Source organism: Chelonia mydas, chromosome 2, assembly GCF_015237465.2.
Source record: "Chelonia mydas isolate rCheMyd1 chromosome 2, rCheMyd1.pri.v2, whole genome shotgun sequence".
In the NCBI taxonomy this organism is placed as follows: domain Eukaryota; kingdom Metazoa; phylum Chordata; order Testudines; family Cheloniidae; genus Chelonia; species Chelonia mydas.
The window spans coordinates 120,826,619-120,853,467 of NC_057850.1; the positions used below are offsets into that span (position 1 = coordinate 120,826,619).

A 26,849-nucleotide genomic window follows, 5' to 3' on the forward strand; every position below is an offset into this window, starting at 1 on the left:
AAGACTACAACAAAAATATTTATTCAGAACAAACTTAATATATTCCAGTCACTGTTTTCACCCTCTCTCCCTTTGCCCTTTCCCAGGTCAGTCCCAATTGACTGCTGTTCTCCTTTTTACTCTGGAGATGACCATTTGCTCTCAACTCCTAACCCTTAACTTCTAAATGTCTATGACACTGACATACTTTCTCTGGCTAGTAATGCAAGTGAATGCATGTATGGCCAGACAAGATCAATTTATGTTCTAAGCATGAAGACTGGTATCTCTAGAATCTCTGGGTGAAATCTTGGCTCCATAGAAGTCAATATGAATTTTGCCATTGACTTCAATGAGGCCAAACTATCACACTCTGAACCCACTGGTTCAAATCCTGACACAATTCAACAGCTACCAAGGACACATGCTTTAGAGGACAAAGTAGTATGTACAACACATGTCATGCAACTATTGTATGTGTGTCTTCCAGCTGAGATCTTAAAAAAAAAAAAAAAAAAAAAAAAAAAATCAAGATTTTTGTGGACATTAAGAGATTTCATGACCTTTTGTAGCAGTGTTGGCCAGTCCTTGGCCAAAGTTTTCCCTTCCCCCTCAGTGTACTGATGAGCTGTTACCCTCTTCCTTGGAGATAGCTGCATTTCTGTGATGTTGCATAGGTACCTTGTGAAGATAAAGGGACTATAATAATGTAAAATAATATGAATATCAATTGGACTCCATGGATCAAGTAGTAGAAGATAAGCTGCACCAATGGAATGGGAGAGGGATGACTGAGGGCTCATCTCTAGTACTACCAGTACTGGGAATGAGCAAAGGTCACCGTGTGAAACCGAAATCTTAATGATTTCTTGAATGTTACAAATCAATCTACTTACAAAAAGCTAGATTTGTTTTACAGATATTTTAAGTGTGTGTGTGTCTAATTCTGTCACATAGTGTCTTCATGGTCTAAAAATAAATAAATAGTTTTTCTTCACAGTACTAGTCTTTAAGAGTACTGTAGTTAAAACACAGTATATTTAATCTGGAGTCAACAATCTAAGTCTGATCGAAAACCACAATTAAAATGGGTAATGTTTCAGACATGAAACCAGTGCAACAAAGATAGAGTGCAATTAGAAATTACCATTCAGATTATTGGATAGCTTGGTTTCTAGTGCCACCTGCTGAAACAGAACAATAGCTTTTTTTATCCACACTTTTTCTAATTTGATCTAATAAAAAAAACTTACAAGCATATTAAAAAAACCCAACCATTTGGTTTTGGTGAATTATAGAGCCCAAATAAAAATTAAGAAGTGACATACATCAGTACAATGGACTCTCCTTGTGATGTACTCAGGTATAGTAATCTCTGCTTATATGGAAGTTGTTCTTTGTGGGAGGGGCTGGTGGTGGTGGGAGGATGTGGAACTGCTTTCAGCACAAGACATTTTCACTCTAAATATTCCCTTGAGGTTGACATCAACTATATAATTCCCCTGGGTTAAGAGAATAGTGGGAGTTTGTTCACACAGATGAATCTGCTGAGTACTCTAAATGGACATCCAGAGTGCCGAACGCTGAGCGTAGTACATTCAGAACCTTTTCCTGAATGAGGTCTACTTGCTCTGCAGGACAATAGTCATCCAAACTTGATCTGTAACAATTATTTAAAAAAAAAAAAAATCAAACACCCATAATGAGAAATAGTTTTCTAATACTTTGCACTTAGATAGTAGCCCCTTATATCCAGGGATTTCAAAGTGCTTTAAAACACAGAGCTCTGCCAATCCCTCTCCAGCCCCCTGGCCTCTCTGGAGAGTCTTTTCTCCAGATCTCCTCCTTGCCCTGGTCTTAGAAACATCTTACTTGGTTCAGGGACTCCACAGCTGTAATTCTCTTTGGCTTTCCCAGTTTACCATCATCAGGCTTAGGGTTCTGCTTCAGGGAACCTTCCTCTAAGTGTCTCAACTCTAGGCTCTCACAACTGAGCTCAGCACAGTCCTTCACTTGCCCCCATTCCTAGCCCATGGGATCTGTCGATCCTCCCCCAGAACACCTATCCTTAAAGTCCCCAGTTCAGGACAGAATGGCCCTGGCACTTAATGGACCGTAAAGGGGACAGATCACCCTGTTACATACAGGAAACTCCACAGTACAGTGAAAATCCCACAGTCCAATAAATGCTGACTTTTAAAAGCACATTTACTGCAGCAAACAGATTTTAAATTCACCTTTGGGTTTAGGATAAAAACAAATATGTTCTTACCGAGCGATTGTCACAAGCGTGGGCTTCGGTATTTTTTTCAGTATATGCTTTACGGATTGTATGAGGCCCTCTATCTCCTGCTCAGTGCTAACATGATGGGGAAGTTCAGAATAATCACAGGTAAGACCAGCCTGATGGACCTAAACATAAATTAGACAAAGATTTCACTACTGCATAAAGTGGATGATTAAAATTAACAAGAAATGTTACTATTCACAAAGCTGATTCATACAGCCCATGTCTTTAAGGGTTTAGTAGCTACTGTACTACTTTAAAGTAACTATTTAATGGAATACAGAAATGTATTTAAAAGCACAAATATTATTGTATTTACACTTTTAAATGCTGTTAACTAGTTTCTCTGCTTGTTATAATGTTACCTCCCTTTTCCCACTAAAGCATTCAGAAAGGCTATCAGAGGTGAAGGCCAAGATCTTAAAAAGGGGCCTGGGGTGGGAGAAACTGCTTCAATTTATGTTCTGAAGTCTTATCTATAGACCCACTTGAGTAGTCTGATTGTAACAGCAGCAGCTCGACACTCTGCACTCCTGACAATCAAGCCATTTTTAAGGCGCCTTAATACAGACGTGAAGGCCTAACTTCAGGCAGCCATTTTTGAAAATTCTGGCTGAAGTACAAAGATTTTAAACCCTTCTTCCAGCAAATATTTAAGATTTCAAAAGGCAAAGCCAAAAATTTCCCCAGTCTTCTCCTGTCCTTTTGTATATACGATTTTGTAACCAGTCTGCTTCCAGTTCCTCCTACCAATGACATACCATTTCATAGTCTGGGGTTTCCATCCGATTTTTCAAACTATGCACAAGTTGAACCAGTGGTTTCATTCTGGGGTAAAAAGAAAATGTGAGTTATATTAACAGCTAGACGCACATGTACTTAACACAGCCAAAAACACTAAGGAAATAATACCATGGCGGGCCTCGTGTCCGAGGAGCAAAGCACAGGGTCTCCGGAACTTCCTGCTTCTGTGAAAGAGGAAAAGTGCCAGCTCCATAGCACTGCTGTTTTCTCACCTCACCCTGCCCCTTTAGTCTTCATGAGATTTTGTGGGGGAGGCCATTCTCTCTGACACTACCTCCTTGTAACTCCTCTAGATATCCATGAAGAAGTTACTTTTTCAAGGTTATATTAACTCCATCTGAGTCTCATCTGCAGTTGTTACTCAGAAGCCACAGGAGGACTTTCCTAACAGCATTGCTACAGGTGGTGGGAATACTGGGGTTGGGAGTTTCCCCATGGAAAAATCTGGCTTTTGTCAAAACTTTGGTTTAAGAGAAAATTTTGAGTAGAAGTTGACACAGTGCTTCATGGGAGTTGTAGATCAGGTGTCACGTGCTCCTATTCTCGTCTATGGACTAGGCTTATCGGGTGGCCTACATCTCCCATGATGCACCGCTGACTCACCTCTTGCTGAACCGCCACAGCACAGAATGGGAGATGGTAGTCTGGCTGTGGAACCCAGTTTGTAGAGGAGAATGGGGGCATGAGACAGCTGAACTACAACTCCCAAGAGGCATTATGGCAGCATTACTAAACTGAAAAAAAAAAAGTCAGTCAGTCTTGACCAAAAAAAAAAAAAAAAATCACAGAAAATGGACACTTTTTGAGTAGCCCTAGTCATCACAGCTCCTTTAGGAGTCATTCTGGAAATGGTGAAGAGGGACCAGTGGAGCAGCATGGAGAGACAGGATCCCTTATGTAAGCTGATTCACAGGGGCTTGCTGCAGGAAATCCTAGGGGAAGTTCTACAGCCTGCGTTGTGCAGGAGGTCAGACGAGATGATTATAATGGTCCTTTCTTAACTTGTTTTCGTAGATTTTCAAGGCATCACCACAACAAACCAAACTGAACATTTTCTCTTACCTTGGATTTCAACTCCACAAAAGAGAAGATTACTTATCTGTAACCGGAGGCTCTTTGAGATATGTATTCCACTGAAAGTTTATGTATGCGCACCCTGTGTCCGGAGCCAGAGAATCTGAAAGTAGTAGTGTCTGTCGGTCCGCACATGTGCCCTTCCTTCGCCTCATGGTTTCATCTGAGGCAATAAAGGGTGGGGCGGACTGACTGGGTCTCCAGTTCTTTCTCCACCACGAATCTAACAGATCCACAGCAGAGGGGAAGGAGGGTGGAAAGTATGACCTGACTACAGCAAGTATCGGATAAGAGATCAGACCTCCCCCAGTGTGGGTGGCAGAGGAAGGCCTGGAGAACCTGGTTCCCTTAGAGCGAACTGCTCATGTGGCCCTGGTGCTTACTCTGAGTGCTCCGGTGTTAACAATACCCACTTGATAGCAGGAGCCAGGGCTGAAGCGGAGGACTGTCTTGGAACCAACAGATCCCTTGTCTTGTCAATATCCTGGCTGACACTGAGGGTGAGCAGGGCTTGGTGCCTGGTACCAGCGGACCCTGTGGTCTGTGTGATTTTGTCATTCTTGTGCGCCTTGGAATGTGCTGCCTCTCTGTGGCTGGAACTCAAGGAAGGTGCATTATCCTTTGGTTTGGGATAAGACTTACTACCATACTTATGTGCATGCTTCCTTGTCCCATGACTAGGTCCCGGCACGGGGTCTGTAGTGGTGGTACACCAGAACCAGATTTGATCTCTGTAACTGGAGGCGCATTCCTGGCTTTCTCAGGCCAATGTACAGGGGGGCTCCCTGACCTGGATCCAACTGAGGCCTCAGGCCACTTCCATGAGGTGCTTCTTGAGGCGGAAAATCAGGCCTGCTCAGGTACGGATTGGGAAGGACTGGCAGACGCTGCACCTGGATGAAATGTGGGCTTCTCCAAAGCGATAGAGGCAGTGTTGGTGCTCCTCACTGACTGAGAACTAACACAGGCAGGAGGTGCAGATCTTGAATTCTGGTGTCTTTGGCATAATCCAGTACCCACATGTGGGGGTGTTTGTGTGTTGGGGAGACTGGTAAACTGATTCTCCTAAAGTCCAAGTCCTACTAAAACTACTACTAAAAACTTAACTACATAAAAAAACCCAGTAAAAACAGAAGAAGAAAAACTAACTATATACAATTTCTAAAACTTTTTTTCTTTTAAAAGGGCGTCAGAGATGAGAGGACACTAGCAGCTCTGACTTGGACCATGTGGCAGTGAGAAAGAACTGGAGATGCAATCAGTCCACCCCACCCTTTATCACCTCGAACGAAACCATAAGGGGAAGCAAGAGAGCATGCCCGGACCAACAGACACTACTACTTTCAAATTCTCCGGCTCCAGACGCATGGACACATGCATAAACACTCAGTGGAATACAATAGGGACCATCACTCAAAGAAGCAGCTCAGGATTTTCCAGGTTGTATATTTTAGACAAGTTAAATGATCATCATATCCCTCTACCTCAGTCCTGCAGCTTGAATGTTCAAAAACACGCCAGGAGCTATCGAATTACAATTGGCATTTTTCAGTCTTCTGCTGATGGTGGCCGTCTCTTTTAGAAATTCAACAATATTTGTGATGCTGACAGCATGGGAGGATAAAAGACCACACACAAGGTCTGGAGGTTTTTTGTGTCCCTGCTCTGGATTTGACTAGGAACGATGCTTATTGGTCCAAGAGAAATCCTCCATGTGAAGGGAGGAGGTAGAAGAGAGGTCTAACAGGATGCTATTGATTGACTGTGTTTGGCGAAGTTAGCTAGTTCCTAGACAGAGTGGGAGGAAGAACACTGTTCAGTGGGTTTCTGGAGAAAATCAAAAGTAGTGACCGGGAGTCAGGAGTTACAGGCAAAGATACGAAGAGAAGTCAGTTAGCAGACCAGCAACCAGCGCAAAGGCAGGCAAGAACAACCTATACATTAGGTTTCCAAATTGCTACCTTCATAAGTGATGTAAGTTTGTAGGAAGCTGGCCAGTACTACCTGGAGGCTCAAAAATAACAAATATTATGAAAAACACTTTACTGTTAAAAATATAATAGTTTCTTCATGCTGATTCTTATCCACAAGCTACTAGTTGACCAAAGGGAGGAGAGTTTTCTTTTAACCACTGAAATCCCTTACCTCGGATACGAGGCAAATCGTTTTAGAGTCTCTTCATCATCATTGTCACATAAATCCGCAAAAGCTGCTTCCAGATCTTCTAGCTGACGGACACGATTTTCAACACAGTCCAGCAATCCCTCCTTTGAATGAACACATATGTAAATGTGTTAGGAACAATACAAGCATAAGACCTTATTTCCTTAGATGAAGGACATGGTTAACTCCTATGGGTCAAATCCTGAAGTAATTAGCCTGATAGGAGTAAGGGAAATTGGGATTTCTGGGCAGCTGGTTTGTGGAACATCTTCCAAAAGATCAGAATGAATGACCAGAGATTACCACCTTCAGAGCAATGCAGAGTAAAACCCATCTTTTCCCACTAACAACAAAATATTCTGTATCTATATTTTGAGGGAAAAGACTGGGAAGAATTAAAGTATGTTGGATTAATTGCTGGATTTGTTTGTAAAGCTCTCAAATGGTGATGAATGCAGTATGAATACTTAGCGAGAGATAAGCAGTTTTGCCTCAATTAAAAAAAAAAATCAAGAACTTCAGGATATGTATAGGTTTTAAAAACAAAACTTAAAAATACTTTTGGATTTATCAATATTTCAAAAGGAGCTATGTATGTTGGAGATTTTTCATCCACCTTCTTCCTGGATTGCATGAAAAAAGAAGGGATGAATTCTAAGTTAAATGCCTATTTTACTTTACTCATGGGAGAAATCTCATTGAGTTCATGAGACTACTGGTATGAGTAAAGATGCAAGTATTTGCAGGATCAGGGTCTGAATAACAACATCAAATGATACAAGTTTCACAGCATGAGTATGAAAGATGATCAGCACATTAAATGTAGACAGGAAAATCACTAAGAAGGATGGATATTTGACAGACATAAAAATTAGGGATATGGTAATTCCTTCTGGTTGGGAAGTGTTCTGATATCACATACCAGCTGCTGTATCCTTTGGAGAATGTCAGCAACTTAATTACATATGTTTAAATAGTAATAATAAGATCTGACTCTGAGAGGTACCACAGAGCATGGGTTGTAAAAATGTAGGCGGATATTTTGAAAGCAGCACGGGGGATCGAGATTAATGGAGGATGAATGTCTAAATCCACTGCACTTCTTTGAAAAATATGAATGTTTTACAATTAGGGCTGTTGATTAATCGCAGTTAACTCACGCGATTAACTCAAAAAAAAAATTAATCGCGATAAATCGCACTGTTAAACAATAGAATACCAATTGAAATGTATTATGTATTTTTTGATGTTTTCTACATTTTCAAACATATCTATTTCAATTACAACATAGAATACAAAGTGTACAGTGCTCACTTTATATTATTTTTGATTACAAATATTTGCACTGTAAAAATGATAAACAAAAGAAATATTTTTCAATTCACCTCATACAAGTACTGTAATGCAATCTCTTGATCGTGAAAGTGCAACTTACAAATGTATTTTTTTTGTTACATAACTGCACTCAAACAAAACAATGTAAAACTTTAGCGCCTACAAGTCCACTCTGTCTTCACGATTGGCTGAACAAGAAGTAGGACTAACACGTTTGTTTACATTTATGGGAGATAATGCTGCCTGCTCCTTATTTACAATGCCACCTGAAAGTAAGAACAGGCATTCGCATGGCACTGTTGTAGCTGGTGTTGCCAGATATTTACATGTCAGATGTGCTGAAGATTCATATGCCTCTTCATGCTTCGGTCATTGTTCCAAAGGACATGCTTCCATGCTGATGACATTCGTTAAAAAAAAAATGCGTTAATTACATTTGTGACTGAACTCCTTGCGGGGGAGAATTGTATGTCTCCTGCTGTGTTTTACCCGCATTCTGCCATATGTTTCATATTATAGCCATCTCAGATGATGACCCAGCACATGTTGTTTGTTTTAAGAACACTTTCACTGCAAATTTGACAAAATGCAAAGAAGATACCAATATGAAATTTCTAAAGATTTTTAGCACTCTACCCAAGATTTAAGCACTCGACCCAAGGTTTAAGAATCTGAAGTGCTTTCCAAAATCTCATAGGAATGAGGTGTGGAGCATGCTTTCAGAAGTCTTACAAGAGCAACATTGATGCGGAAACTATAGAACCCAAACCACCAAAAAAGAAAATCAACCTTCTGCTGGTGGCATCTGACTGATGATGAAAATGACCATGCGTCTGTCTGCACTACTTTGGATTGTTATCAAGCAGAACCCGTCATCAGCATGGATGTATGTCCTCTGGAATGGTGGCTGAAGCATCAAGGGACACATGAATCTGTAGCGCATCTGGCATGTAAATATCTTGCAACGCCAGCTACAACAGTGCCATACAAATGCCTGTTCTCACTTACAGGTGACACTGTAAACAAGAGGCAGGCAGCATTATCTTCTGCAAATATAAAGAAACTTGTTTGTCTGAGCGATTGGCTGAACAAGAAGTAGGACTGATTGGACTTGTAGACTCTTTATTTTTGAATCCAGGGGGGTTTTTTGTACAAAATTCTACATTTTTAAGTTCAACTTTCATGATCGAGATTGCACTACAGTACTTGTATTAGGTGAATTGAAAAATATTATTTTTTACAGTGTAAATATTTGTAATAAAAAAATATAAAGTGAGCACTGTACACTTTGTATTCTGTGTTGTAATTGAAATCAATATATTTGAAAATATAGAAACATCCAAAAATATTTAAATAATGGTATTCTATTATTAACAGCGTGATTAATCGCGCGCTTAATTTTTTGAATTGCGCACTTAATCACAATTTTTTTAATCGCTTGAGAGCCCTATTTACAATATAGTATGTTAAAAATGTACATCTAAATGCATCTGACTATCAGACACAATTGAGGAGGGTGATTCTCCAAGAGATTCAGATATCTGCGAAGAGCCCAGATTTGTGCACATATGTTGCTGCTGGCTTTCCCACCTCAGTCAAATTTAAGTTAAACTTCTCATTACTAATTTTAAAGCTTTGTGTGATGCTGCCCATGCCTTGTTCAGCACTGCCCCCCCTCCCCACCCATTCCGCCAAGGATGCTAGCCTTGTCTCTCGCAATTCTCAGCTTCTCACACAAACATCTCCATAACATCTTTCTTAACACCTACTATGGCTAGAGCACCCACCCTTGATCAGAAAGCCTCTACTGACCACTTCTGCCCTGATACCTACGAGAAATCTGCTGACTGACAGAAAAACATGGGAAGTAATTTAGGAATAAGTTTACACATTGATATTTACAATATTGTTAGCACAACTATATATTTTGTATCTACTCTGAGTCTGTTTTTAGGCTGTGAGATACCCCAGGCAGAGATCATCTCACCTTTTCCCTTTGGAAAGTGCCTAGCGTAACAGCCAGCATCTTTGTTGTCATTGGGGATTGCACAGAGAGCTAAGAACATGAGTCTCTAAGGTGAGCTGAAACACAGTCACCTAGCTGGCAGCTGGAACAGGCTGATATATACTGTGAACCAGGAACAGGTGGAGAACAAATAATGAAAAGTAGGCTACGCTAGCATGATATAGGCATTTCTGGATATACATAGATTGATAATAATACACAGAATGCAGATCAGATATTTGTCACATCCCTACTACAAAGACGAAATAAACTAAGGAGAAAAAGTAGCAAATGGAAACAAAAATACCATGGATGATTTGTTTTTGTTTCACTCTTGTAAATTAGCATTTTGTTTACACACATTAAATTTTATACTCTCACTAAATCTCCCTGCAGTTAACAGAACTGCATAAAAAATGTTTGTTAGAAAAGCTTTCCTGAGGCCCTGTAGAATAGCATTAAGCATGATACATGGCTTAACTGGCGACTCGTTCATTAAGCATCTTTCACAGCTTTCCCTCATGTCTCTTTGCTTCTTGTCACGGTGCAGGGTCTTTGCAGTATAAACAAAAATCATTTTCACATTCCTCACTCATCCCAAAAAGAAATACTGTACCTCTGTTGGATTTCTATCCGGCTTCTTAAAACTGTATAGCTCTTTCAAAATCTTGTATTCCTCCTTTAAGAGAGAAAGAGGGAAAAAAAAGGAAAAGTATTTTAGTGGCTTCAAAGGAACCATACTGAAATGGAAATACAGTGAAGCAAAATGTTCAGATTCCTATTCCTCCAAAGGGAAGCTACTTTTATGACTGATTTTAACAAGATAGCCCCATCCCTGCAACACAGCAGAAGCCGCTCTATATGTGCTCATGGCAAAAAGGCTTTGTGGCTTGAGAAGGCCACTCTCCAAGACTTCATCCCTCTACGAAAACATTTTGACCCAAATCAACAAAACCACATGCTAAATGTTAAACTTGACTTCAGTGTACTTAGTCACATCCTTAAAATCAAGCCTTTAAATGCTTTGGTGAACAGGGTTCAGATTACTTATATGCTTAAAATTAAATGTACTTTGCTGAATTGAGGCCCCAGTGATTTGCTGCTTATGACAAGGGCTATGATTTGGGGCTGCAGCTACATGGCGGCCAGCACCGTGTGATTCTGAAGGGAAGCTGGCTTGACAGCTTTGTGTGGGTGGCCTGCATCCCTCCTCAGCTGTTGGGGGAATCAGCGGATTTAATTTTGGCAAACCTCTCCTCTGGACAGGACAGTTTAGTGAAGGCTGTGATCTGAGAATTGGAGAGTTCCCTGTGGGGGATATTGCCACGCACGGGACAATTGGTCTCTTGGTTTCAAGCACACAGTGATTGACAAATTTTATGGCCAAACTGCTTTCTAAAGAACCTACAAGAAACAGGATTTTTATTTATTTTTTAATATATGGGTACACAATTACTCTAAATTGCTAATAAAGTTTTACTCACAACTGATTAACCCCCTTGCCACACACACACTTTTTTTTTTAAATCCATCAAAGAAACTGCTGACGAGTGAGACCTCATATCCCAAGTGTGGACACAGTTCTATGTCTGTGTTAGCAACCCTAAAAATAGAGACAGTAATGAAGAACCTGCCCCAAACTGTAATTGTTACTGGATCACAGAAGGGGCTCTGTGTGGGCCCAGGGATCTGCTCACCTTGCAGGACTGAGGTGGGACTATAATTGTAAAGAGCAACAGAAGGAAAAGCTTACATTTTTGCTTTAATTTAGGGCACTATAACTGTATTCAAAATGTATTTTAAATCTTTTTTGGGGATGGGATTTTATTCTTAGAATGTACTATTATAACAACACCCTCCCTCTCTTTCTTTTCATTCTGAAGTTGAACAGCTTCCTTTGCAGGTTGTCACAATGATTTCACACAAATGCTAAAATGGAAGGGCATGAGCGAGTCTGAGCATGGGATGCTACACACTTCTATACAGAGGGTGGGAAAGGATTTCTCCAGTAAATAGTAAAAGAAAGGTAAAATAAATTGCACAAGTTGGACTAGGACCAGCACACACACTATTCATGGGGAAAAAGGAGCTTCAATTACCATTAGCAGTTAGCATCTTGGGCCAAAATTTTCAAACCTGGGTGCCTAGTTGGACCCCTAAATCCATCTTTAGGCACCTCAATATAAGTGGCTTGATTTTCACAAATGATGAGAACCTAAAAATCCCATTTAAGACACAGGACTGGATGGGGCCAGGTGGGTCATCGAGTCCAATCCCCTACTATCACAGGCAACCCTGTGTAATAATAATCCATTAAGATCCATCTGAAAACTAATTAGGCTTCTTGTCCCCACTACTATAGAAGGCTGCTTCAAAACTTTATTCCCCTGATGGTCAGAAACCATCTAATTTCCAGCCTGAATTTATTCATGGCCAGTTTATACCCATTTGTTCTTGTGCCAACACTGTCCAGTTAGGTTAAATAGCTCTTCACCCTCTCTGGTATTTACCGTCCTCATGTATTTACAGAATGCAAACATAATCCCCTCTCACCCTTCATTTTACTAGATTAAACAAACCAAGCTCAAATCAATCCTGGTTAGTTTTTTTTCCTCTGCTGACTAATATGCTAATAGTCTCTCCATGTAAGCCAGGCCTTCCATTCCCCTCATTATCCTAGTAGCCTTTCTCTGTACCTGTTTCAGTTTGAATTAATCTTTCTTGAACATAAGTGACCAGAATTATACACAGTATTTCTGATGAGGGCTTATTGGTACCTTCTACATTGACATTAACACTCCCTTACCTCTACTGGAAAAAAAGACAATGGGAGCTGCTGAGTGCTCAGCACTACAGAAAATAAGACCACTTTATTTCAGAAAACATCAGAGTAACTTTGGAAGCCTAACTTTGGGGACCCACATTTGAAAATGTTGGCCTGGGTTTTACATCTCAGGTGAAAGGCAGAACAGTGTCTGTAACACCACACTGGGGCATTTGTTCAGCAGTGATTCGAAAGGAAGAGTTCTACCTGCTGAATCAGCACATCAATCCCTGCAGCAGCTGGGGTTTCCTCCCCATCCAAATATTTACCTCGTCTGATTAGTTTAGCATCTGATTAGCTTAGCTAAGATAAGTTTGGGTATATTTTATAGAAATATGATAATATCCCAAAGTGGTATGGCTGCAGATTATTAATAGTCACATTCCCTCTGGGGTTCACTTTTGTCCGAAGGATAATAGGATAGTATATGTTATATTCACCTGGGTGTACATTTCTTTGAATGGATTCTTAACTGAAAAAAAATCTAAGTCAATATCTAAAACATATGCATCTCCCTTTTGTAGTACTTGAAGAACATCTTCAACTATCTCCAGCAGTTGACATGCATGGTTTCCAAGAGAGCATGAAGCTAAGGACTCCAATTTGTCTTGTGCAAATGTTTTTTCTTCTCCTCCTTCCGCCTTTGAATCTATGAGGTCACCGCTGGGAACTTCAGCCTTTGATGAAGAGGCAGTAGCAGTGTTTGCTGTATCATCTGTATTTAACCTCAGTCTCTTTGCAGAAGATATTTCATCATTTTCTTCCTGACTGCTGGATGCTTCCGTAGAATTAACAAGAATGACACTCAGATGTAAAGGCTTCTGGTTCTCTAGCTGATCAGCAGGGACATAAAGACCATCACTTAGATAGTAATGATCTATACTTGTAACCCTAGAATAGAGAATTGGACATACTTAATGTATGATTTAACTAGATGAGAAACAACCTTGTGTTACCACCTAACATTATTTACAATTAAGTAACCCTGAGAAAGTAAAATGAGAGTATGTCTGTGATGGGTTGTAGGCAACGTAACAAACACACACAAGATTATTTTTAAAGACTTCTCACATGTTAAAACTGATTTTTTTTTTCCTTTTGTAACATCTTAGTGCTGTTGAGGGAATGTACCAAAATATATTTTATATTATTTATTAAAGCCCCATAAACATGTCAAATGGTAATAGAATGATTCTTCCTTATGTCCTTGTAAAAGATTAATTTTGCATCAGAATAGAATTTAAAGAAAAGTATCCCCCTAATCCTTCCAAGATGACATACTATGTACGTGTGAAGCAGTGCATGTTCTACATTTTGGCATTCTGGAGTTTACTGGGCTATTTTAGATCATATTTTAAGTCATGTTTGATATGCACTCAGAAGTGCTCAAACAACCTATACACAAAATATTAAGAATAAATACACAAACCATTAAGCTTTTCTATAGCATTTTTCATCCATAGATTTCAAAGTGCTTTATCGGGGAAGAGATGTATCAATATACTCTTCCCCATTTTACAGATGGGGGACGCTGACACAGCAAAGTGACAGCCAAAGGTCACACAGGAGGTCAGTGGCAGCGATAGGAGTAAATGCCAGGTCTCCTGACTCCTAGTCCATTTCACAATCCCTTACAAACAGTGTGGGGAAAAATAGTAGTTTGTTTGTTTTTTTTAAAGATTTATAAATACAATTTCTTTTTTAAAATAATCCTATTTAAAGTTAAATGTGAAAATATGGTCTCTCCTGGTAAGGCCTACACTAACTATAATCTAGTAAAATCATTTAAATTAAAAAAAAATGCTGCATCAGTAAGCCCTCCTCAAATGTTAATGAGCAAAGGGTGCTGCTTTTTTAAAATTTTTATACAGACTCAGGGTGGGGAGTGGGTGGGAGAGACAAGGATGGGGACAATATCTTTATCTTTTGAGGTCAGCTCAAGCTTTATAAATATGTCACATCATGTACTGCATAAAGTAGGTATCTGTATTATTTTCAGTCTTTACGGTGGAGCCAATGCTGGTATTGAAGTTTTTTCAAATGTAAGCACTGTACTTCCAGTTTTCGTTATGCAGAATTTTGCCTAATTACATTGTTTCTGTTTAACGAGCAGGTGCAGAGAGAATATTTTATTCATTTGAACTAGTTCAATCAAAGATGAAAAACCAATGGGGAGTTGAAGAAGCGGGGAAGCTTGCTTTCCTCTTCCAATCCATGGATAAAAACCAGGTGGGAGACAATGCGATCTATTAAACTTTAAAAACTTGAAGAACATGGAGCCAGAATTTCAGAGATAATCAGGCACCTAAAAATGCACGTAAGTGCCTAGTGAGGTTTTCAAGAGAGCCTAAGCAGGTTGGGAGTTTTTAGGCACCTAAATACCCTGAGACTGCCAAATCAAATCCAACCAAGGTCAGTAGTGACTGAAACTTTGGGCACTAGCTTTAGCTGCAAAAAAATCTTGATAAAATTACATAAGAAAAAACAATCCAGCACATTTAAGGTCCTCTTATGTAACTAATAATTTTAAATGCTTTTTTGTGCATTTTGAATTGAATTCCAATGTCCATCTTACACAAAAGAGTGAACATATCATCTAGTCAATAAGAAATGCATCGTTCACTGTTTTCTAACATAATATAAAACTTAAGAAACTGAATTAATGTATGTAGAGGTACATAATTCGTTAAATAAATGTGTGCAGATACAGTATCTGAACAAGAACCACCACCACTTTAGTGTAAAAGCTACATTTAGTTGCAAAGCAACATGTTTTTATAGTTATACCCACCAATGAGAATGAATTTTCTTAGGAAAAGAACTAAAGTACAAATGCAAAACAAGATTAAAATTGATTATCTAAATCAATCCATCCTGACTGGAACATTTTAAAGTGTTACATAGCAAACAAATCAGCGCTCTTTCCTGCAGTTAAAGTGTGGCATCTGCAGCACACACATCTTTAAACACTCCCTAGACTAGCAGGATCAACACCTGTGAATAATTCCAATGGCTGCAAACAGCAGCTCAGTGATTGTACCACTCAAAGAGTAGTACAGCATAGAAATGAATCATTTCTGTTCACTGTGATCACAGCCACCTCTTTTCCCCTCTAGTAGGAAGACCCCCACTGACCAAGTGGTAGGGGGATGCTCTTCAATTCATTTTCAAAGGCACAGGAAGGAACAAAAGTACAACTCTTAGGTCTAGTTTGTAACACAGATTAACCTATGTTATGCAAGCACATACTTTCAATAGCACTGAAGGTTCTACTCTCCCACAAATTTGCTAGTTTTCTTGATGGCTGAATAACTCCACCATAAAGTGGAAAATCCTGAAAACAACACAGGCAACCACTTTTATAAAAAAGGGATATTTAGCTTTTCCTCAAAGTAGGAGGAATATCTCAAGATGCAATCAGTCCCCAGCCAGTTTATATTAATCACATGTTAAGAGAGTGCAATTTGAATCTGCATACTCAGACTAATAAAAGTGCAAGACCACTTCAGGAGAGCTCCTATTGTCTTTGGCATGTCTTTTGGCTTCATAAATACTATTCTCTATAATTGTACCAATGCTCAATTAAAGAACTTAAAAACATGCAAGAGACCTTAGTTTGAAGAATGTGATATAAAAAATATGTCTATAAAGAAAGGGGAGAAAGACACTGGATGGCTCAGGGGATTGTTAATAGGAGTATTTTACTCTGAGACTACCCAATCAAATCCAACCACAGTCAGTAGTGTCTGCAAACTTGGAGGCTATTTGGTACCCTATGTGAAATTAATGTGACTGTCTCAATCCAGTTCTCAGGTGTCCAAATGAGAGCAACTCAGTCATAGTTGGTACTAACTGGAAGTCTCAGTGGAGAAGCCAAAGACTGAATGGACATGAGGCTTGAACTACTGCTCTTTCATCCAGGGAGGTGGGCCAGGCCAGCATCATTTCAAGTACACAATACACAGAGAAGCTTGCACCGGTGCTGTCAGTGGTACTCTTGGTTTGAAGATGAATTCTGTGGATAGAACTACATTCATACAAACATACCACAGACTCAAATAAACTAAGATTTAACGTGTTTTAAATGGGGGCAGAGGATAAAGGGATGTTATCAAAGTTGATGGGCAGGCTAGTATAGTCCAGTAGCCCATGACTATTGGTCCAAACAAATAACATTTATTTATGGCTGTTTGGATAAGCAGCTGAATTCCTCTTAAAACTCCTGGGCAAATTGTGCCAGTGAAGTCAATGGGAGTTTTACCCTGACTGACCAGCATGTCGAAACTCAAGCTGAAAATGAAAAACTGAACTTCCATGTCAGTTTCTCTTTATACTCCCTTGAACTGGAGACAAACATAGAAAACTGGCTTATGAAGCTTTCTGCTTTGCTAAAGTCCTACTCTTAGCCAGCTGCACCCAACACTACACTTCAAGATTAGTACACATGGTTAATTACAGATGGCTACAACATCTGCAGCCACCATATCTTCCTGGTAGACTACCAAAAACAAGATCCAGGTTACCTGTGGACAACACATTGCTAAAGGATTATTTTTTTAAAAAATTGTTCCATATGTTATGTTCTTTTTTGCTGCAAAGTACATTCACTTTTTTATGCGGTTTCACCAAAACACAATATTTTGATGTTGTGAAAATGAACACCAGTTACCCAACACTCAGGAGTCAAGAACCACAAATTACAAAACAAAGTGGTGTGACAAATGAAGTCCAGTAAGAAAAGATTTCAGTTTTAAAGCGATGAAAGGTTATGATGAACAATACTGTGAAAAAAATAATTTTAAAAGTTGCGAAAAATAGTAATGAAATTATTACTTAAGAAGACAGCTGCACTCCGTGGGCCCAATTCTGTTTTCACACCTATTTTATGCAGTGTAGCTCCACTGACTCAAATGGAGATATGCCTGATTTATACCATTGTTAGCAAGATCAGGATTTGGTGCTGTGTGACTAAAGGGCAAGTGATGAAAGAAGCAGCCGGATAATAATTCGCAAAAAGAAAAGGAGGACTTGTGGCACCTTAGAGACTAACAAATTTATTTGAGCATAAGCTTTCGTGAGCTACAGCTCACTTCATCGGATGCAATAACAATTGTATTTTCACCTGGCTGGGAAAACAATGGAAATGTTACTGAGTTACGAAGACAGCTTAATTATACAACAAACAAAAAACTTTGCTGGTTTACAGTTAAAATGACTACACTTCACATCACTGACAAAAACTATATATCAAGAACGTTATAGTTAAAAAAAATATAATTCCTAAAATACTGCTTCCCATGATTTCAACCTTTATGAGCAGAGAACTTGATTTAAGCTTTGACTAACTGAAATGTGACAAGTGTGGTATAATTCTCTACAAAATGGCATCCATAAAAAGGAAATGAAAGGCCCAATCTGTCAATGTAACTATTCATGAAACTTTTCTCATGTCGGGCCCTAAAGGAGTCGTATATACACAACCAAATTATCATTCAGAAACATGGATTTATCACCAGTTTTATCTAAGTATCTAAGAAAATGTATACGGGAAACAGTGGCAGAGAAAAAATGAGATCTATAATTATCTTACGAGCAAAGGATAGCACATACATTACCTGATTGTAGTGGTAGATGTATCTTTACCAACTACAAAATCATGTTTTCCTTCTTTGATTTGCTGAGCCCAGCTTGGATGAAGCCATATCACTTGAGAAAAATGACCAGCATAAACAACAGGCATAATCCAGTTCTCAATACTTAGCTCACTGTAAGTGAATGGAGAGGAAAAATGAAATCACATTAACTTTCCCTATATGTAAAGTGTGTCAGCAACACAAAAAAGATGACTCTTATATACTGGAATTACATCGAAATGTGTAATTACCAGCAAGCATCAGTATTTTGTCTGCGTATGGTTTATATTACAAAACAAAAACTCTGCTAGTAAAACTATTACCAGGAAAATCTTTGATCACAAGACCTAAAAATCTTAGAAATTATTTACTTAAAATTTCTATGATAATATTACAAAGTTAGGATTTTGGTTTGGTAACATCTTTATAGTGCAGTAATGCCATCAATAGCCTTCCTCATCAATAAAACACTTGATTATAAACTAGCCAGGTTTATTGCTTCCTTTTGTGTGTCAGACATAGGAAGAATGAAATGAGTATGTTCAACACCATCATCACAAATCAAAACTAGATCTAAGAGTCTGTCAACGTCAATGTAACCTACCCTAAAATTGACAGAAATGTTTTCTTAAATGTAAGGACTTATTGATTAGCCCCTACAAAATCACATTTGAATCACTATTAATATCTCAGTTCCTTAGTGGAATGACACATGCCACCAAACTGCCTATTCCTCCACAAACAAACAAAACCAAAATACAGAGTAGATATGGAATGATATAGCCATTGTGTTGCCATTCCGTTCTTGTGACTCACTAGCGTATTGAAATTTTCAAGCTTTTCAATACACTTTTCATTTACAAGAATGAAGCAGAAAGAGGGCACAGTGTGTACACACATCTCCACAACTGCACTGGTCTTTTATCTATCTAAGCAGCTGCTGTGAAATCCTGGCCCCACTGAACTCACTGGCAAAATACCCCTTTGATTTAATATGGTCAGGATTTCAACCCTGCAGTTTAAACACTTAGGAAAAAGGCTGATAGATTTTACAGCACTGGGAGGGGAAGGCATTTTTTTAAAATATGGTTTTTCAGATTAAATGATCCGTTTTGACACTGACCCATTATAATGCTGTTCAACGAAACAACATAGTCAAAACTTTCAAACAAGTGGCATATTGCTGAACCATTAAAAATGTAACAAAGTCACAAGAACATAGTCATCCAATGTCTGGAGGGTAACATCAGCATTTGACTATATTCCTAAACCACAAAACATCCTTTGAACATAAACAAGCCAGTTTCGAACATGAGTGAAAAACTTGAAAATACCTTCAGGGCCAACTTCTGCCCATCTTGCTCACGTTTACTCTGAGGACAGTTCTACTGATTTTCAATGTAAATGAGAGTGGCAAGAGTTGGCCCTTAGAGATTCTTGATGAGAAACATATGACATTACCTAAACAGAGCTTCTTTGTCGAAGACTGTGTCTGCTGGCATATTCACAGGAATAAGAAGGTCTGGATGGGAATCAAAATGAACAAAGCTGATGTTACTGGTAGGGAGATGCTTTGACCCAATGGCACGATAGATAAAAGGCACAACCTAAAATGATATGAACAAAATGTGTTAACTGTTACCAATGGGTTAAAAAATGCAATGTTGTTAATAGCAAAAATACTGGTAAAATACCATCCATTTTCTTCTCAGGCCTCATAATTATTCCTTAAGCAGAAGACAATTCATCAGTGGAGCACAACCTTGCTGCTACCATGGACTAAGACTGGCAATTTGCCACAAGCCCCAGGGCTACGTGTATAGTAGTTTGCATGAACATTTACAATTTTTTTTACCTCCCCTTCATTCTTTCAGGGCAGCCCTGTTTACAGCAATGCTTTTCACCAATGCTTTAATCCCGCTCCCATTTCTTTCACTGAAATTCATCCCCCTAAAAATGCACCCCATTTCCTATGCAACGCAGTCCCCACCCAGCTGTTCTCCCCCACTTCTTGGCTTCCACACACTAAAGTTCCTCCTTCTCTATGTTTAGACTTGGATGGATTATATTTTGATCTATAAATGTTGGTAATCAGTGATTGCACTGTACACACACAAACTGATGAAAAATATTTCCATCAGTAATAAATGAAATTTACTGATAGGCAAGGGAAGAAAAATGCTTCTGGAGAACTTAGAGTTTGATTTAAGGTTATTTATTTTGTATATTTTGACATTGGATGTTGACAATTTGTGTTTTAACAATGACACAGATTTAACTTTTTCAATCTCAACTGTCATTAAATAATTATTGTCTGATCCCAATATTTTACTCTCACCCATAATTTCCCACAACCGTGAAAAAAATCAATAAAAATAAAAGAGGTTAAAACATTGACATTATCCATCAAAATTATAAAACTCAAATTCAGTGAGGCCTGCATATGAGTCAGGCTGTAGGACACACTCACAGGCCCTATGCTGACACAAATAGTCAGCCTGGGAGACTGCAGACATACAGCCCCCATGCCCGCAAGAGATGGGGGGCAAGGCTAACTTGTGCTCAGTTTATGTGAGCCTACAGACTGGCAGAGCGGTGGGAGCCTTTCTGTGCTCCCTAGGCAACTGAATCTGCATAAAAGGACTACGAATTTAGTAGCCTGACCCCCTCTCACTGCCAACAGCACCATCCATGGCACCCAGGAAAGGCAGAAACCTCTGCATGAAATTGTTCTCCTATGGAAGGTGCTGAGAGGTGTGCAAAGCTTTTAATGGGCCCTCTGCTCTTGAGTGAATTACACCCGGTATATACAGCACAGACCAAAAAGTGCATTTACAATGTTTAGACTAGTTAATTTTTTGTATTTAAAAATCCATAGCTATTTTTTGTACTTTCTTGGAAGTTATTTTACTTTGCCAAAATCTCATTGATTGTATTATGTTATATTTATGGCAAAATAACATGAAAAATGAAATAGCCACATACATGACTGGGCTCAGTTTTCAGCCTCTCCAGTTGCTTACCCATCATAAACACAAAGCTGTGATATTGACAATTTGTGTTTCAATGCTTATAGGTCTTCAACTTTTTGAATCTCAATGTATACTCTCATTAAATAATTATTGTCTGACCCTCCCATAATTTCCCAGAACTGTGAAAATTTAAATACATAGAATATATCAATGTGTATTTTTTTTGGGTCAAAATTTGCCTATGATCCACGTTCCCCACCCTATGCCAGAAGACACCGCACCAGATTTTGGGCTTCAAAAGTTTCAGACTTCATCCAATACAAGGTAAAACCAGTTGAAACATCACTCACACTCAGGCACCAGCTACAGTTTAAACCTAATTGAGTTTCTAAACTCCTGTCACCCTTGGACTGTTAAATTCCTATCCACAAGCTGCTCCAACCCCTAGCTGAGTTCTCTAGTCAGAATTCCTCTGAACAGAGCACTCAATCTCCTGTCCTTCCCCAGCTCTCCATGATACTGCACCGACGAGTTAGTGAAGTGGGTTGCATATCCTGTGCATCACAGGCAATATAGTTTGCACATGTTTTATATGCTAAATATGAACTGAACTACTTTCAAAAAACTAATACAACTGATTAAGTCCCTAATCTTGAACACTACATATATGTGTAAGATTAACCCCCTACAAATACACAATTTTAAAAGAAAAAGCTTGAAATCTGAACCTCCTTTACTGCCTGCCAAGACCTGAGTTCTTAGTTCCATGCCTTCACATTATTAGGGTTGTTAACTTTTGACCTGTAAAGAAGGATCAGAAACGGCAGTTCTCTGAACTATTTGAGTTTTAGGGCACGGCTACACTAGAGAGTTTATAGCTGCGCAGCTGCACTGATGCAGCTGAGCTGCTGTACGCTCTCTAACGTACAAGCTCTAAGCTGACAGGAGAGAGCGCTCTCCCATCGGCTTAACTACTCCAGCCCCCACAAGTAACTGTTGCTATGTCCCGCTGACATAGTGCTATCTATACCAGTGCAGCTTATGTCAGTGTAGCTTATGTTGTTCCGGGGGGGCTTTATTCACTCCCCTCGGCAACATAGGTTATGCCAAGATAAGCTGTAGTGTACACATAGCCTTCATACTGCAGGAGAGGCAGAGAATTCTAAGTTTACTAAACTTGGGTGCTCGCCTTTCAATCCAAATTTAGCACATATTTATTTGTGACTTTAAGTTTAAACACACATTCTGTTAATCAGAAGGAAAAAAAAAAAAAAAGGAGGGCGGAATGCTGTTGGAGATCCCAAACACTGAATTGCAAGTCCTACCTAAAGCCTTAGGATGAAACTACTCCGGTGCCATAGGTATCTCCATAAATTAGAGACAGGAAGTTGAAGGACTCATACATTTTGTTTTTCAAATGTGTGATTTGATTGTACTTCATGCAACTGAACTGCCTCAGAAAGAAAAATAAATAAATGGGAGGTTCATAACCAACCGAAGGCAACCTTCAGAAGAGTGGAGCTTTGCCTGGCACACAGGACCACAATTTCCTCTCCCAGTGCCTACTATAAACTAATCAGACTGCCGTGTGTAATGCCCTCCATTCCAGAGCTGGCTACATGTTAGAAAGGCATATGTATTGTGTATAGCTCTAAGGCTTTTGCACACTGATAGATTTTATACACTGCTAATATAAATAGTCTTTATTACACTAATTTAATGTTCAAAATTTACATCAATTGCCTTTTGGGTGGTGTTGGCAGAACTCCATGAACACTTAACTGTTTTCTATTTCTATTCTCTTTTCATATCTGCAGGGTTGTTGTAGCCATGTTGGTCCCTGGAAATTAAAGAGACAAGCTGGGTGAGGTAATATCTTTTATTGGACCAACTTTAGGTTGGTCCAATAAAAGATATTACCTCCCCTATCTTGTCTGCCTAATTCTTTTTCCAGAACTTTTACCAAAGTTTCAACTTTACATGGATAACTATACTTCGGTCTCATTCAAAATAATTTCAAGGGAGGCTATTTTTTTTTTAAATATCTATTTCAATTAAGGTCATTTTTTTCAAACAGTAATAGGATCATAAATTGTCCCTGGTTTAGTTATGCAGGGTCCCTAGTTCAGCAAACACTTTAGTAGGAATCTCATAGCATTTTGGTAAAGTAAACCGTTTAGTATGAGGTTGCTTTTGTAAATATCAATGACTACTGTGGCTAAAACATCTCACATCTCTAAAACAGCCCCATTAAATCACAAATTGCTCATTCTGAAGGGCAGCTGGTGCACTGTCAGCAGCCAATCATAGCGCACCAAGTATTCCAGAAGCCAACAGAAATATCCAGCTGGTGCAAGGACTTTCCCCAACTACTGAAATGTAAGCCTCTGCTCAGTCTCTAGCCCAGTGTTTCCCAAACTTGGGACGCCGCTTGTTCAAAGAAAGCCCCCGGCGGGCTGGGCCGGTTTGTTTACCTGCCGCGTTCGCAGGTTCGGCCAATCGCTGGCTCCCACGGTTCGCGGGCTGCGGTGTAGGCCAAGGGACATACCGGCCGCTGCTTCCCGCAGCCCCCATTGGCCGGGCACAGTGAACCGCAGCCAGTGGAAGCCGCGATCGGCCGAACCTGCGGACGGGCCAGGTAAACAAACTGGCCCAGCCGGCAGGGGCTTTCCCTGAACAAGCAGCGTCCCAAGTTTGGGAAACACTGCTCTAGCCTTACCTGTTCTTTTCAGGCTGGTTTTCCAGCTCTGGTTAGAATCTGTTTAGCCACTGATTGATCTGGCAATACTCTACCAGGTAATAAGAGGAAACTACTGTATAATCCTTGTCTCAGTTTTCCACTGCATAAGGGTACTGATGTTTTTAAAAAGCAAATGGAAAAAAAAAAGCCTTTTCAGAGAAGTTACATGATGACAACTCATTTCCACAAATTCCAGGGAGGGCCCTGCCTGCTGAGATTAAGACACAAATCTGAATCTTAAATGAGTTATGCCAACATTTTCAAAAATACTGTAAGGATTTATTTTTAATTTTCTCTCCTAACGTTTTAATAAAAACTTTTCCTACATCAACCTACAAGTATGCTATATACTTTTTGTCATTTGTAAATACTGCATAACTTCTGCTATTTAGTATCATTTATTCTACCAAATGTTTTGGGGGTTTGTTGATGGGGTTTAATATTTTTCAGTTTTCTACACGATACTTTTTTTACCCACACAACATCCCATTGAAATCAGTGGGGTTCTCTGCACATGAATAAGGATCTATTTGAACAGATCCAACGGCAACATTGTAGCCTTAAATTGCACTTTATGAGCAAGCAATTTGAGAAACTTTTACCAGGGAATAGACTAGGGGTTCAAAATCCCCTTTAAGGAAGCAAGTGTTTTAGAATAACCTTTTTTTTTTTTTTTTTTTTAAGAGTTTGTCTACATTTCACCCTCCCCCCCATTCTTATGTAACAGAAAAACTGCTCGAGCTTCCTTGTGTTTATTAATATGGTAGTGAGTACTTTGCACTTTATATAGTACTTAATTTCAAAGCACTGTACAAACATCTATTTATCATCTCAGCAACCACGTGACGTAGGTGAGTATTTTCCAGAAATTAAACCAGCAATTTGCAGTTAAACAATAGATTTTTTTTCAGCCCTGGGATAACTGCCCAGAGTACACTCATCATAGAGTAGTGAACATCTTGGAGAACCTGCCACTGTCCTCTGCATACTGCAATCCCACAGAAGTCAACGGCAGGTTGAGCGCAGATCAGTGTCAGGATTGGCTACAGAAGGGCTTATGATTTGCAGTGCTCTTTGCTTCCATATGTCAGATTGTACATTTTCTACACTGCCAGTGGAGGAGAAAAAGATCAGGAGAGAAAAAGATCACAAGGATTACAGAAGCAACCACCAAACCTGTTCGTTGGTACATAAGGAAAATTCTGGAGATTTTGGGAAGCCAATCCCATTTTGGCAACCTGTCATGCCACTGCCAATTAGCCCAGAGCATCATAAACATACTGTGGGGATGGTCACCCCTTAAACAATGGCCAAAATGGAAAAATGGCATGTTATTTGGGGTGATTACCTAAGCTGCAAGGCAATAATTGATAACTGCATGAAAAACACAGTTTGTAAAGATACATTGTTTTATTTGTGGTGCAAAAATCTTATTCTGTATCACGAGGACTTGTATGATGGCTGCTGAAATATGAGACAAAGCACATCCTATACTGATTAGCTAAGGGTATGATGCACTCGGCAAAAAGTAAGGAACATAATTTAAAATAAGGGGCAGGGGCTCTGTCGTGGTCTACGCTACAGACTTATGATGGTGTAACTACATCGCCCGGAGTGTGGAAAATCCACACCCCTGGGCGAGTTATATCGACCAAATTCATGGTGTAGGCAGGACTATGTGGATAAGAGGGCTTCTTGCGTCAGCGCAGGTACCACCTCTTGGGGGAAGTGGAGTACCTCCGCCAATGGGAGAAGTTCCCGTCAGTGTAGGGAGTGCCTTCACTAAGTCGCACAGGAGCACAGCAGCACCAGTGCAGCTGCACCACTGCAGTGCTGTATGCGTACACAAGCCCTTTATCTCACAGGTCCCACTCCTGCATAAAAATTTGCACAGGTGCTTCAGTGTAGTAAAGTTAAATACGTGCCTAAGGGTATATCTACACTCCATTGTAAACCTGGGCTCAGCCTCAGGCTTGATCCCACCCGTATCCACAAGGAAATTTGTCTAATTCAGGTCAACAAGCAATCAAGACCCAGGTCCTTATGAGCCCAAGGCTTGGTCTACAAGATAGAGTTAGGTCAACGTAAGGCAGCTTACATTAACCTAACTGTGTAAGCATCTACACGAAAATGTAGCTCCCAGCAATGTAACTCGCCCACTACACTGAGCGCTTAGGTCGACGTAGTTAGGTCGATACAATGCCAGCGTAGACACTGTGTTGCTTACATTGACTGTTGCTGCCTTTCAGAAGCCATCCCACAATGCCCCGCACTGACAGTTCAATCATCCGTGCAAGCCTTCCTGGCACTGACAGAAGGAGCATAACGTGGTCATGCGGAAGCGGTTTAATTACTACAAGCCCTGTTATCTTGAAGGGTGGGCGCAGCACCAGCCACAGGCTCCAGTCAGAAGGTCTGTGTGGCGGCGCAGTATGGATGTGTCAACCTGGCTGTGAGCCCGGGGCCCCGTAATCGTAAAACCAGGTTTACAACGTCGTGCAGATGCTCAAGTGGAAACCCAGAGGGTGCCCCCCCCAGGTCCCACAGCCCGGGGTTTAGTGCAGCATAGACACATCTGCTTGCAGAATCAGGGTGGGAACTGGCTCCCAGAAACCAAGGACAGGGGGTGCGGGCTGGACTGTGTCTCTTCAGCGGCTCTAGTCCCGCTGCGGGTCCCAGCCAGGATCTTCCCCCCGGCCCCAGGCACTTACATCTTGGTGGTCCTCCACCACGCAGACGGGCAGCGCCGGGTAGCTCCGCAGGCGGCCCGGCTGCCCCGCGCTGCTCATGGCGGCCGCGCTGGGACGAGCGTTCGGAGGCACGAACCCCCTGGCCCGGCAACGTTCTAGGACCCGAACGCCGGGGGCCGCGACGTTCGGCGGAGCGCTAGCGTGGGACACCCGCGCCGCGAGGGGCGGAGCAAGGGCGAGCCCACGGCCGCGGGCCGGGCTGGGGCTCCCCCGCGGGGCAGAGGGGCCGCCAGGGGGCTCGGCGCTCGCCGGTCCCTTCCCCGGCCCATTGCCCGCCCCTCTC

At 40.4% G+C, this 26,849-nt stretch overlaps 1 protein-coding gene across 2 annotated transcripts; it reads right to left on the bottom strand.

Moving 5' to 3' along the window:
• On the bottom strand, nt 1–26,660 carry C2H5orf22 (chromosome 2 C5orf22 homolog). Of its 2 annotated transcripts, none has more exons than XM_027829016.2 (9): nt 26,528–26,660; nt 19,566–19,626; nt 18,087–18,236; nt 12,912–13,362; nt 10,264–10,326; nt 6,290–6,411; nt 3,028–3,094; nt 2,252–2,391; nt 1–1,639 (listed from the first exon to the last, which is right to left on the bottom strand). In XM_027829016.2, exons 2-9 carry the CDS (start codon nt 19,604–19,606, stop codon nt 1,510–1,512), a joined length of 1,164 nt encoding a protein of 387 aa, XP_027684817.1. In that variant the 5' UTR covers nt 19,607–19,626; nt 26,528–26,660; the 3' UTR covers nt 1–1,509. The 2 variants fall into 2 exon arrangements, with proteins under 2 accessions (XP_027684817.1, XP_007066781.2); XM_007066719.4 differs by having other exon boundaries at nt 19,566–19,711; nt 26,528–26,657.
• Between the last annotated feature and the right edge of the window lie 189 nt (nt 26,661–26,849).

Bases quoted from the DNA above. Each gene is read 5' to 3' on its own strand.
- C2H5orf22 (XM_007066719.4), bottom strand. From the start codon at position 26,605: ATGAGCAGCGCGGGGCAGCCGGGCCGCCTGCGGAGCTACCCGGCGCTG. The intron at 3,095-6,289 runs GTAAGGGATTTC...TTTTTACCCCAG, and splicing joins CGATTTGCCTCGTATCCGAG to AATGAAACCACTGGTTCAAC. The intron at 1,640-2,251 runs GTAAGAACATAT...TAATTGTTACAG, and splicing joins ACGCTTGTGACAATCGCTCG to ATCAAGTTTGGATGACTATT.